This window comes from Perca fluviatilis, chromosome 3, assembly GCF_010015445.1.
Source record: "Perca fluviatilis chromosome 3, GENO_Pfluv_1.0, whole genome shotgun sequence".
In the NCBI taxonomy this organism is placed as follows: domain Eukaryota; kingdom Metazoa; phylum Chordata; class Actinopteri; order Perciformes; family Percidae; genus Perca; species Perca fluviatilis.
Genome location: NC_053114.1, coordinates 14,424,211 through 14,438,205, shown reverse-complemented (window position 1 = coordinate 14,438,205; position 13,995 = coordinate 14,424,211). Strand labels below are relative to the sequence as shown.

At 38.9% G+C, this 13,995-nt stretch overlaps 1 protein-coding gene across 1 annotated transcript in view; it reads right to left on the bottom strand.

Moving 5' to 3' along the window:
- Nucleotides 1–13,995, bottom strand: part of luzp2 (leucine zipper protein 2) — a 180,135-nt gene that overhangs the window by 25,088 nt on the left and 141,052 nt on the right. Inside the window, exon 7 of the mRNA XM_039795756.1 lies at nt 2,587–2,649. Within this exon, the coding sequence (XP_039651690.1) occupies nt 2,587–2,649 (63 nt within the window). The remainder of the gene's footprint in view (nt 1–2,586; nt 2,650–13,995) is intronic.

The window sequence follows — 13,995 nt, the reverse complement described above, 5'->3', positions numbered from 1 at the left end:
TTCCCCATTTACAGGGAGTTTGGGACAATCACACAAAGCCATTTGTAGCTGTCGGGCTGCGCTCAAGAGGGAATCCAAAGGTAATAACGTTTGAGGAACAGTTCTTTAATCATCAACACAAAGGATTGTGTATAATCTCTTTGGGGCAAATGAAAGGTGTAAGTACTCACTGATATATATTTGGATTATTTTCAGCATAATGGGATACTGAAGGTTACTGATAAATAAAATATTCAAATTTCAAAGAAACTTGCGACATATTATTGGATATGTGCCATTAAAGTACTGGCAGTACAATATAATTTTACAATAAGCTAAAAGAATAGAAAGTAGACACAGATACAAAATGCGGCACTCTGAGCTGCTGTAAATGTTGCTGAATATGAATATGTGTTTGGTTGAGAAGAAAGTGTAGAGTAAAATATAATCATGAGTCCAGGCTGGATTGGCTCACAAGCACAAAGAAAACAAATGCAGACTGCTCTAAGCTTGTCTTGTAAAGGATCTCAATAATGTGTGTTTGTATGTGCATGCATGGGGATTTGTAGCATTACAGTAGTGAGCCATTACCATCCATTACACTATAAGCATCATCAGCGGATAGTCCTCTGAGGACTGCGGGCGCATTGACCCAGAAATGCTGACTTTCAGGGTTAGTGCCTCCAGGTCTAAAGCTCCATATTTCTTTGCTGAATCCATTATAGAGGTATGGGGTCAGTGGGGTACTAGCTGCTCTGCTAGACGAGGCATGCAACTACATCAAGCCGTCATTTTTCTTTTCTGTTTTTTTTTTCTAAGCTGGAGGAGAAACAGCTCTAGGGGTAAATTTGAAAGTGGACTGGCGAAGTGAAGAAGATGTGAAGGCTTGAATACTGCTCCTCTGCCAAAATATTGTCTCGTAGGGAAACGCGGGGAAGGCACCGTCAGTTCCTCTGAAGTTTTTAATGTTTTGGCTGAGCAAGTGAAGGGAAACCTGCCTGTGGGTATTGTTTACAGTTATGTATTGGGACTGCATAGTTTGGATTCACTGAGTTGGGTCTCTTTTTAAGTTGTCCTTCAAGTCGGAGGGCTATTAATGACAAATGATCAACTGAAGAAAACATTGGCGATAATGGCTTCTTTTCTGGCACTGTAGGTGCAGTATGTCCTTATTTTGAGAACCTGCATTATTGCATTTAGTCAACACAGTATTCTTTTATGGTTTAACAATTATTTTTCCTTTATGGCAATACCTTTTTTTACTGTATCCAGTCTTGTGAGTTTGTGGTCTTTGTGTACTGTTACACTGTGCTGCAAAATGCAGTTTGATATGGTACAACAGCCGTCATAACCAATTCAAATGCCTCCAGGTCGAGGTGCCTTGACTGACATCCCTCCTGTGAGGCTGATGACATTTTGAATTTTGAGTGACTCCTCTCTACTTCCTGCTCCCTTGTCCCCCTCTGGGATTATAAACAGGACATGTGGAATACAGTTGAGTTTTCAGGAATAGCAAGAGAAATCAGGGAGGTCAGAGGGACATGATGCATTTCCCTTGGACCTTTCCATCAGGTTAAAAAAAACAAAATGAGTTTTTTTGTGGAATACACTAAAATTAGCTTTATCTAGAATGCAACTGCAAATTACCATAGACCATAATATTCTGAAGGTCCACATTAAATGTTTGGTGACATTGAGCAATAAGGTTGTGTCGTGTGAGTTACTGATGCAATTTAGAGACGTTTGCGAGCAGTGACACCAAGCAAACAAGTCAATGCATCCATCATTCACAGGCTAGAAATAGAACAAGGAACAGGACATCCAGGGACAATATATTCAGGCGTGGGGCTAAAAGCATCAAATTCCATCTGTGAGGATTGAGTCCTTTATTTTCATTTATGTCTGACACAGCTTTAGGAATGAAGGGTTTAAAGGATCAAAACATATATTTAAGAAATGACATTACAGGACGTTGTGGCAGAAATGTGGACTGACATTTTAACACCGCAAACAAGGCCTGAAAGGTCAGTCCATGTACCAGTAAATGCCAATAAATATTACATAAGTGCTCAGAGCTTTCACAGAGAACAGAACCTTGAATCCTCACAATACAAGGGGCAGTGGAGTATGAACAGGTGGGCAACTGTTTGCCACTGTGTATAATGTTCTTGCAGAGGAAGGATGTGAGGGGGAGGCAAATTTCGGATGCCCTATAATATATGCTACCCACTGACTTATAGGCGTAGACGGTGTCATCTGTAATTTGTGTCTTGAAGATTCCCTTTATATGATCTAATGCATAAATCTGTATTAACCACATCCACCACTGTCGACATCATTTATCCACATACTTCCCATGATTGAAAAGGATGGGATGGATCTTGCAGAGGGGAAATCAAAGGGCAGGACATAGCAGTACGTGGACTTAGCGCTGGCCAATTGGCTTTGCATGCTGCTGACAGGGAGGGACTTTGTAATTGCAGACTGAATTAATTGGAGTACCTCCTGTGATGGGATCATCCTTTTCAAGGTGGTCTAAGGTTTAAGTACCTGTTTACCCCTGGTCTGGAGCTATTATAAAGCCACCCCCCTTCAGTTTGAACTTACCTTAAAAATTAAATCCTTTTTCCCGTACCGCAGTTCTTTCAGTTGAGCCTGGATTTTTTTGGACTGCAAGAGGAAGATAAGGAAATACGTGTTAGCTTATTCAAATAGAGAAATTGGTTTTAGATCACATAGCAGGATTCTGCCAGCTGCAGCAGAAGAGTCCTTTGTGAGTGTTCCCTGGGTAAGGCTCTGGCTTAAAGGAAGGTTCTACTGAGAGGAAGAAAATATCAAATCTCCCCTTCACTGAACAGCATAGTCCACACAATGATGCAGTCATGCACTGGCTTCTTGCCCACTGTCTAAACCTGTATTCTCACTCCCACTACACACATTACCGCCACCATCACCACACACATGCAGGTTCCTAGGTTACAACGGGCTCTCTCCTGTCAGCGGTAAGCAGCGCACACACAGTCACAAACAGAGCAGATCTTTACTGCCGGCCCCCAAAACAGACACAGTGACCAGCTCTGCCTGACATTCACTCTGCTGTTCCACTTCAGTACGCACATGGAACACAGAGGCTGTCTCCTAGATGGCTTGATACACAGCCACCCACAAAGCTGCTCATGATGTGAGCATGAACACTGGAAGCCTCCACACAGAACTCTGCAGCACTTCAGAGGGTTTCTCTCTGTGTCTTCAGTGAGGCTAGAAGATATTTTTATTGTGAAGCCTCGCAGGACTGTAACTGTGATTAATTGGAATGCAGAAAGTTTAAGGCTAAAATGAAAGGATGGGTAGGTCAGTGCATGATATTTCAGTCGTTACGGGTTAATTGGAGCTCATATGAAAGATTATAGTATAATAAAAAAAAATGTAATCTCTCTATATCTCTTCTTTCAATGTATCTATATCTCCTCCTCTGTATTATATGTAAATGACTTTCCGTTTACCTGTTTTTTATGTCCATTTTTTTCAACAAAAAAACAAATTGAAAACCGTCAAATATCACTAAAAGGTTTCATGTTTGGTTGAGGTGGAAAACTTGGTGTATTGATAAAAACCAAATGCAATGGAAACAGACGTGTGCATGTGAATGAAACGTCACGCAAACCTTGGCCACACCGAAGAGACAAAAAAAGAAATCTCATATGTGTGAATCGATGAAGCGTCTGTAACGTACCTTAATTTAAGGCATGAAACAAACAAAAATGTCTGCCGCTCTTCTATTTATGTCATTTTGTTGTTCCCTCTTCTTCTGCAATGGTTTAACTGCAAACGAGACTGTGCAGTTCCTGGAAATGCGCTTAAAATTTGCATTACATTTGGATGAAAATGTGACTTATATCTCTTTCTTCCTTACCTTCTACCCACCTATCTATCTTAGTCTGTGTCTTTACATCTGTACATATACAGTATGTCTTTTTTCTACCTTTCTATATCTCTTTCTTTATATCCATCTGCACTGTAAGTATCTTTCTTTTTTTATCTGTCTATCTCTATAAACCTCTCTTTCGCTTCCTGTCTATCTCCACACATCCTTGTCACAGGCAGTAAAAATGTGACATGAGGTCTAATCTTTCACCAAAGCACACTGAACCTGATTCTGAGGGACACATTCTCTTCAAAGGGTTTTGTGTACTTGACAAGCACCTGCGCCTTTTTTTTTATGATATTCTTTATCTTGTTATTCCTCTTCCTGGGGAGCTTCCATGTCCCAAGACACCCATCTCTGTCATGTGTAACTGGATCCAAAAATTGCATCCCGAGGCTCCTCGTAAAAAAACTGTAAGGTTAAATCAACACAGAGCTAACTTTAAAACTCCAACTCACAGAGGGAGAGCCATACATTTGATTTGAGATCATTAAGTCTGTGGTCCAGGTCATAACATGAAATGTTAGCAAATTTATTTTATTTGTATCAGTTAAGTGGAGCTTTTGAGATACTCTCTGGTAATGGAATGAATCATGTTGAGTGGCTCCAGAGTCACTGTAGTCTGTGGAGTGTTAACTTCTAAATGCAAATATCTGATCTCTAAAAGTGCTGAGCGTTTCACACTTGCCAAAGGATTGGTCTATTATTTACTCAGAATAAATCATGTGAGCTGTCTCCTCGGCCCAAGAGAATCACAGCAGCACCTCTGCCTTGTTGTTCCTGATGGTTCAAATCCTGCAAGGGTAGGACCTGCATTTCAAATAGTTACAAGCAAAACAAAATGCAGCGCCATGGCATTTTATAAGCTTGGTGTAGTTTAACAGCTCTCCCTAACTTTTTCAAAATATTCAAGTAATGTATCACTGTGAGTCATCGTCCTTGTGAGAATGATGACAAAACTGTTCAATTCCGGCAGTCTGTCCCAAGGACATGTTAATGTGTGCGCAAGTGCACTTATGTTCTGCTAGGTTTATTATTTATTTATTTGTGACGAGATCAGACAAATAGAGGATGCCAGGTTCTGGAGGGATTTGGTCTTTTAAGATTAGAATTTGGGATGATGTTTTTGTGATTCATTTACTCTTGTTTAAGTGTCAGTTGTTCTAGATTCAAACCCTATTGACGAAGTTATTAACCTTCTACAAGTGATTATTTTTAAGTTGATGACAAACCTATCTTTTACCTATCTTTTGTCCACTTAGGGCCAGCCCAATTGTAAATACAAATAGACATGGTAAATGGCAAATTAAATTGATGAGCCATTTAGAATTTCCTAACCAAAAAGTGTAGCACCTGTTTCTGAACCCACAGAAAAGCATGCCATCCCTTAGTCACTTTTAAATAATGTAAATTACCCAAATATATATATATATATATATATATATATATATATATATATATATATTTTTTTTTTAAAGCAGCCAAATAATCCAAAATCTACACTTCTTTACATTTCCTTTCTTTTTTTCCCCTTATCTCACCACATTTTCACCTCTCAACAGGCACGTGCATTTTGTATATGTCCATGAACCAGCCGTTTAGTTTGATGCAGATTAGCTTTTCAAAAATATTGATAGATTTTTTGCTCTTTCATTTTCAGAGTGTCAATAACTTTGAGTTAAAGCTGAAACCGCACCATCCAGTTCTGCATCTAAAGACATAACTCAAAAAGTATGGCATTACAGCCTTTATAGGTTTCTCATTATCCAAGTTCAAATAGCCTACAGTATATATGACAGTGTATGAGTGCGTCTTGAATTGGATACATGGAGATGACAAAAAGGTAATATCTATGAGAAAAAAAACAGAAGTATAATAGGGCCAAGACAGGCAGAGTTTGGTTTGGTCATGAAGCAAATTTGTCTAAACTTTAATATGAGTATGCATAATATAAGTTGTCAGGACACTGATGTCTTTCTAAACATCTGTTCATCCTTTGTCATTGCGCAGTAGCTGTCAAAGCTTAATGTCAGGAGAGACAACAAACAATTGGATTACACTGTTACTGAAAAACATTGTTTTGGGAAAGAATAGATCTGTTTTGTATCTACAGTCTGTGTCCATAACGTTATGTACCATGAATCCTTCCTGTGAGACAACAGCACATCTGCTCACATCACATCAAAGCGGATACAAACAGGTGACATGACACCAGAGGGCGGGTGGTAGGTGTGTTCGGACACCCTCAGCATACATCTGTATCTGCACTCGTAGGAGAAGAACAGCAGCATCACAGAGCTGCTATATCTCCTTCCCTGTTTAAACAGATATTTCAATATTTGTGAAGTGTGTCCTATTGGCTGAAGCATGTGAGCTGAGGCAGACCAGCAACTGGCTGGCAGCCAAAACTTACTGACTAAAGTATATATTTTATTTCAATCATTTCAGTCAGGGTAATCTGATTTATTCAATATGGACGGTGAATGAAGTAGAGCATAGTAATACGTTTGGCTTTTTTCAAGGATCCACTCTTGTATGCTCCCTGTGCACATAACCTATTATACTGTAGTATCAATGAGGCTGGGAGCCAACAACATGTCCCCGAACAACGCATGATCAAAGCTGCCAAACATCAAATATTCATATGTGTATATGTGTATTATATTACATAGCATTTAACTGCATAGATGTCATATCTTTGCTGCTTCATGATTGGACAGAAAAACTAATAAATATTGAAATAAAGAATAAATACAGGGGAATGACTAGGACTAGGACGAGGATCGAAACACATACCATATATGTTAGCGATAATATAATAATAATAATAATAATAATAATAATCTTCCTTGGTTCTCATATCAATCCCACACCTACACTTACCATCTCTAATCTAATATATAGTGTAAACGACAAATTGTTGATTTATCTGTCGATTATTTTCATTATTAACTGTTTTGTCTGTAAAATATCAAAAAGAAAAGAAAAATGCCCGTCACCGAAACACAATGACATCCACTTCAGAATCAAATATTGTTATTAGTTAAATCAATATGTAGAAATCACTTGTATGACATTCTAGACTCGCTTTAGATACATTTAGCAGTACAAAAATAAAACCAGTTCAGCCTAGTGTCTGAGCTTAGAACATACTGACCACCCCCCTCCCCCCTCACTATTACTCACATTAATACATTTATGCAAAGAACATTTATTAAAATAACTGATGTTTTGTTATTAAAGACGATGTCATCGGTTTGATTTATTGCCCCAAAATACACAAGATGAGGATGATGGCATGCTGTTCCATTCAATAAGCCCTGGAGAATTAATTCCATGAGGCCATTCACCTTGAAATCAGTCATTACAGGAAATCCTTCCAAATCCAGCGTGTTATATTTTATCTGCATATGGTTCTGGTTACTAGATGTTTTCAATACATACTGATGCAAGAATGAAATGTATATTCTAGTAATAACAGAGAGTGAAACTGTGCAGCCACACCATAAATCTGACAGAGGGGGACAGACGTGATAAATTTATGCTCTTGAGGAAAAGATGCGCCACAGATTAAATGGCATCTGTAATGTCACATGCCGCTCTCCTTCACCTTGACTTGGGTTTTTTGAGCTATCGGATGTTTACCTTGAGGAAATCACCGTCTGGTTCAGAAAGGTTGCATGACATTTTTCCAATGAATCGGATAAAGAGCAAAACTAGCCAGATAGGCAGCAGGGGCTTCTCCAGCAGTAGTAGCAAACAGAACATGCAGCATCAGAGACCTGGCGAGTTTCCTTACCAATTTAAATGGACTGCTGAATTTGGGAAGTGATTGTTTTCGGTAAAGTTAACAAACACACAGCTGAATCAGGCCCGTGGCTGCCTGCCAGTGAGTTTGCTGACTGAACTTCACTAAGCCTGTGATACATTTTTTTTAGTGACCTATTCTCATTCATGCAATCACATTTGAACATTGATAATTCCATTATCGTCTTTGCAAATTTCTTTTTAGATTTAAGAAATAAATTGGCATGGAACGGTGCTTCCATCCATCTGACTATGAAATACCTCTGGGTTTACATAATGTAACCATTATTGCAGTTTTTCTTGATTGCTTTGACCTGCTTAAAGAAACTGGGATCCACTCGGTTTTCATCATCACTGTCTCAGCAGAGCAGAAGACACCTCTTGAAAATGTGTTAACCCTTTCCAGTCCCTCCAGAAAAACGTGATTATGCGATCGCATAATTCAATGCATAATCAGCCAAAATCTGCATATTTATGCGGGGGGCGCATTTTTTCAAATACGCCGCACTTTAATATAACTTTAATACGCGCTTGCATGATTTCATAATCCCCGCATTTTCGTTGCAAAAAAGTCACATAATATCTTAGCAGAAAGTTGAAAAATGTTGGGTTTACTTCACACAAGAGCAGCCATTTTCCCCTGTTGCCATGGGAACGTTATGAAGTGACATAATTACGCGACGTGAACATCATCGAAAAGCAGGGTGTTGGGGAATCACTTTTTTCTCTCTTTTTCATCAACTGCAGTTTTTGCAAGTTCCTGCAATTTTTGCAGGTTCCCGCAATTTCATCGCATAAAATTGCATTAATATCCCGCATATTCCATCGCATTTTTAAAGAAAACATGCCGCATAATAAAGGATTTTTGCCCCCAACAATCACAAAAAAAACTTTTTTCTGGAAGGGCTGCCTTTCTCATTGGATTGAGACATTTTGCCCACCCTTTTGCAGAACAGTTAACACGGATGTCATTCAATCATCCAAACTCCATTGTTTTAGCTATGGTAACCAAGCAGAAACCATCTGTTCCTAACTATTAGAAACTACCTACATCAGTATGAAATCACTGAAGCACCTGTTTGACACTCCTTCACACAAATCTTCAATTAGCAATCAGTGTGCAGGGTTAGGCCATGTGGCCCCATCGTCAAGAAAGAAGAGACTGAGTATCAGTAGTGGCTATTTCTTATACTCTACAGTAATAGATGTTTACACTTTACTATAATAGATTTTATTTTTATTTTCTTAATTGCTTATACTCTAATAGATTTTATGTATTATGTGTAATATTTACAGTATTTCAGTTTTCAGCCACAGTTTGAAAATGAGAATCAATGGAATCAATAAAATTAGCATCAAAGCATTTCTGATTCTGGATCCAATTCTTTGCAAGAAGGCAAATTTGACAACAAATGGCACTGCCGTGAAAGCTACGTACAGTAATAGGCTACAATGACAAGCAATGGTGCACTGATTTACACTGAGTGCTGTATTTTGTATTTTCTTGTCCACTGTGTAATGGTTGATTGGAAGTGCTAATACACTTGTTTGCAAGTTGTGTTGTTTGAAGGCAAAATTAGCTTTTGTTGTATATTTGAAATGTTTTGGCACAACAAAAGGTGTCATTTAGACCATGAGCGCCACTGTTTCGGCCTGTGTGTTAACTGTTTTGAAAATGTGGAGTTTGAGTTGGCTGCTGCGTCAAAGCAATCAAGAAAAACTGTAATCATTGGAAATTAATTTAAATTTAAACACTGACACATCCCTGAATTGTCTTCACTGCCATCTACCAGTCTCTTAGACCCCATCCCATCGAGGCTACTTAAAGAAGCGTTGCCCGTGGTTAACACTTCATTACTAGATATGATCAATATGTCTTTATTAACAGGGTGACTGTTATTGTCACTGTTCATCACACACCCAACCGGCACCGTCAGACACCGCCTACCAAGAGTCTGGGTCTGCCTAGGTTTCTCCCTAAAAGGAGTTTTTCCTCCTACCACTGTCGCACTAAATGCTTGCTCTTGGGAGAATTACTAGAATTGTTGGGTCCTTGTATATTATAGTGTGGTCTAGACCCACTCTATCTGTAAAGTGTCCTGAGATAACTCTTGTTATGATTTGATACTATAAATAAAATTGAATTGAATTGAAGCTGCGGCATATTGGATAACATGGCCACGAGTCTTATTAGCCCTCGTAACACTCATAGGAGCTAATAGAGTCCAAAGGAGTTTGAACCAACTGACCAAATGTGTGATGTGATATCATTGTTATTTAATGTAACTAAACATATGCCAATATTATATGACATATACATACAGTCTAACATAGAAATCATGGTTCTGTGAGATTAAATACATCTTCTGTCTTTACACTAGAAGCTGAAACAATCAATTATCAACATTAGACAGAAAATTGGTCGGACAAAACAACTTGAAGATGTCAGGGTTTTAGAGAATTGCGACAGGTATTTAAAAAAGAAAAACTAATTATTGGGTTTTTCGTACATCAAACGATTAATCAGAAAAATAATGAGCAGATTCTCTGATAATTCAAATAATTATTAGTTGCAGCCCTACCCTACACATCGGAAGTTTCCTCATAAGATAAACTACCAAACTAAACAAGCACTTTGGTATATTTTGAAGCTACATTGACAAGAGATATGTTGTTCTTAATCAAGCGCCACCCTATTGTGTTATCTAAAAGCATGACATTTTTTGGTGGATAATTATTTCAATGTATTAATTAATAATGTTTTCTCAAAATAATAGCCAGTTTGTTCTAGACTCAGGCTACATCACGAAGTTACAGTCAGTGAGGATACAGGATCAGCATATTACTGTAGAAGCAACCATACAACCTCCTTTACAGTGTTGTTGACATGTAATTTCATGTCTTTTCAGCTGAGAAGTTTTCACTTCGCAACACAGATTAAGAGCACAAAGCTTGATCCTCCACCTCACATAAGCGGAAGCAAAGCACAAGTTAAAGCAGCTTTCTAAAAACGATTACCACACCAAATCAAATGTATTCCAATATACAATGCAGGAATTCCCAAAGCCAATTTTCACAAGATGAGAATGCAAATCACACATAAAGGAAAGCTGCTGTTTACTCATAAAGAAAAGGTCTTAAAATGTATCATGTACAACAAAAGGAGCTTATGCTTAGAACGTTTATCCAAGGTCAGCTAAAAAAGATCTGGTCAATCTTGGTTCTTGGACATGGCTTCAAAGCCCAGTTTAGGATTCACAAGCTTTTTTTTAAAGTCTGACCCACTCAATGCTCCGAGGAAGTCTTAATTAAAAAAAATGTTGAAGCATGAAAATAGGATTTCCAGACAACAATTCAGTAAAAGTTTAAGGGTAAACATGGCCTTTAGGGTTAATCTAGGTCCAACTTTTGATGTTTTTGGACACCCACTTACAGTGAAAGGTGCAATAGGTCAATAATGTTTCCATATAGACAGAGCAAATATCAGACTTTAGAAACCATAAACAGAAGTTATGTTTGAGTGGGCATATCTTACTTCTTTACCAATAGACAAACTTGTAATAGAATAATGTCGTTTGCAATTGCCTGCTCTGGTGGCAATTCTTTTGCAGCTTTAGTATCCATCTCTTCCTGCGACTCTGCAGTCATTACAGCGTGATTACAGGTTCAGTCCATAACCCTTCCCCTTTAAACATAAATAACTTTCCAGGATGAAAGTAGGGGCATGTAGGAACATTCCTCTCACTGATTTACTTCATTTTATAGCCTCCCAAGGGAATTGAAGACAGTGACCTCCAGTGATACCTGTGTTAAAGGAAATTCTGGTAGCGATTTGCTCCCTACTCAACGTCTATACTTGTCTTTATACCACTTCTGCAGAAATAATCACAGTCACACAAAGAAGCACTGGAACAGAACACATACTGAGCATAATATATTCTCATCTACAAGCACAAAGGCCACCAGTCTTTGCGGTCGTTAGGAATATTCTGGCTCTGTGTAGACTGACAGACAACGTCAATCTGGACCTTGACATAGCATTTGTACTCTTTCCAACTCGTTCCTGAAGTGTAACAATAAGACTTGGTTGCATAATCGAATGTGCCATCATCATCTCAGAGCTTGAATATGTAATGATGACTTGGATAAGCTTAGCTGGTGAAATGTCGGGGATGTTCAGCTGGAGGATTTGTAGAAGGAAAGAAGCCTGTAATTTCCAACTCCAATTTCCTGTGTCTCAAAAGGAACTCAAGAATAACTTTAGTGTTCGAGCAGACTTCAGAGTCGATGAAAAGCTCTTCAACATCAAGAGCTTCCAAACACTAAGTTCTCTTTGTGGACCTTCGGGCTGCTGCGCTGCGCATGTAACTATGCTGTTAGAGCAGTAGCATAATGGGCTGTGATTTGCCGAGAAAATCTCCATCTACTGTGCTGAGTCCGTTTATCTTCATGTTAATTATGATGCACAAGTCAAAATAATAGCATTCAGTTATTGTAACAATAGGAACGGAAGTCACAGGTTGCGTGTCACTTAGGGGAAAGCACCAGCGATAAGCAACATGTTAGCAGCTCAGTGCTGAGGTACCAGCTAAGCAATCTTCACACTTGGCGTCTTTTTTTTAAACTGCCAGCGAGAGTTTTACATAATAATCCTATGGAGTAAACCGTGTTTTCAAAAAGGTCCTGAGCGCTTTTTTAAACGCCATCGCCGTTACTTTCTGCATTTCAGAGCATCTTTTTGAAGTTGAAAAAAGTTCAACTTTTCGAAAAAAAAAACCCTTTTTTGACCGCTGGCCAATGACAAGCGGAGTAGCGAGAACTGCCGTTTCCATAACAACAACAAAAAATGGAGAAGGTGCTGATAGATAGACTTGTGTGTTAGTGTCGAGCACAGAGAGTTATATGATATGACCGGGTGCTCCCTGTTCAGGGAATGACGGTTGGGGGAACTCGCTCTGTTTTATCTAACATTAGTAGTAGCACCGCTCCCTCTCTCTGTTCATTCTCTAGATCGCTCGAACGCTTTGTTTTATCTCACACCGCTCAACATAGTACTCTTGGATACTGTAGCAGTAGCTGTTGTTACAGCAACAAAAGACACTCTTGGATGCTTTTTGGAACTAAAAATGCTGCCTGCTATTTGTTTTTTTTTACTACAAAAGCGCCTTCGTCAACTTTTTCTTGTCAAAGAAGACACCAAGTGTGATCATGGCCTAATTATTAAATGAATTCCCTTGCGATGATCATTTTCTTTGCATTTGTCCTTGTCCCTTTGTCTCTTTCTCATGCAGCTGTCATGCCTCGTTGGCCGCTGTATCAGCACTTTGCTGGACAGCTTTGGTTGCTTAAGGATGTAATGGCTGTGTAAAATAAACAGTGAAAGCTGACGGGTCATGGATAATGTAACTAACCGTTTTATTCGGATTATAGTGGACGCAGGTATTTGAAAGTGGAATCCTCTATGTTTTGAGATCCTGGAGCTCTTGATGCCCAATAGAGAGCCCCATTTCCAAGCTAACCTTTGTGGTGCTAGTATTTGTCTGACTATATACACTCAGTTGCCAGGTAATAATATAAACTCGTTGATGAAGGTAGGATTTATTGCAGAACCTGTTGCGTTAGACTGCATTAGTTTTAGCTTGTGGACCTAATACAGTGGTAACTGAGTGTATTTCCCTATAGAGCATAGTAAACAGCACTATAAAGGTCCAGGTTTCAGGTTTTCAAAAGACTGACAAAAGAAACAGTCAATGGGAAACTTCACTGAGAATTAAAAGCTAGTAAAGGAAAGGCTGACCTCTGGACAAGAAGCGTCTAATCAAGAGAAAAGGAAAAGGAACTAATTTGAGAATTCAAGGGCATATTTTTGTAAAGGTACAGATTACAGTACTAATTTAAATTCCTTGTCTTCACGTAAAAATGCAAACCACTAACTGTCTGTCATTCAAAAACTTTGGGAATATTCTCTGTAGCATTGACCGAACAAGCCTTAGCTGCCTTTGAGGAGGTGTAGCCCAGGGTCTTTCCTAAAAAAAAAAAAAAACTCCATCTGCACAACAAGGTTGCCATCTATCAACCTGTCTGCATCCTTTACATGTGCTACATGTAAAAGATTTAAAGTTTGTCCAGATACTGTAGCCTGGATACAGGAAATTCGTGGAATCGCCAACTGCACAACTACATAACTATTGAACCCACGATTACACAGCACCAGCTGCACTCACATGGGCATGTCATCAGACGCCTGCAGGACCCGCTGCCTTGTAAGACGATGCATAGCTAAA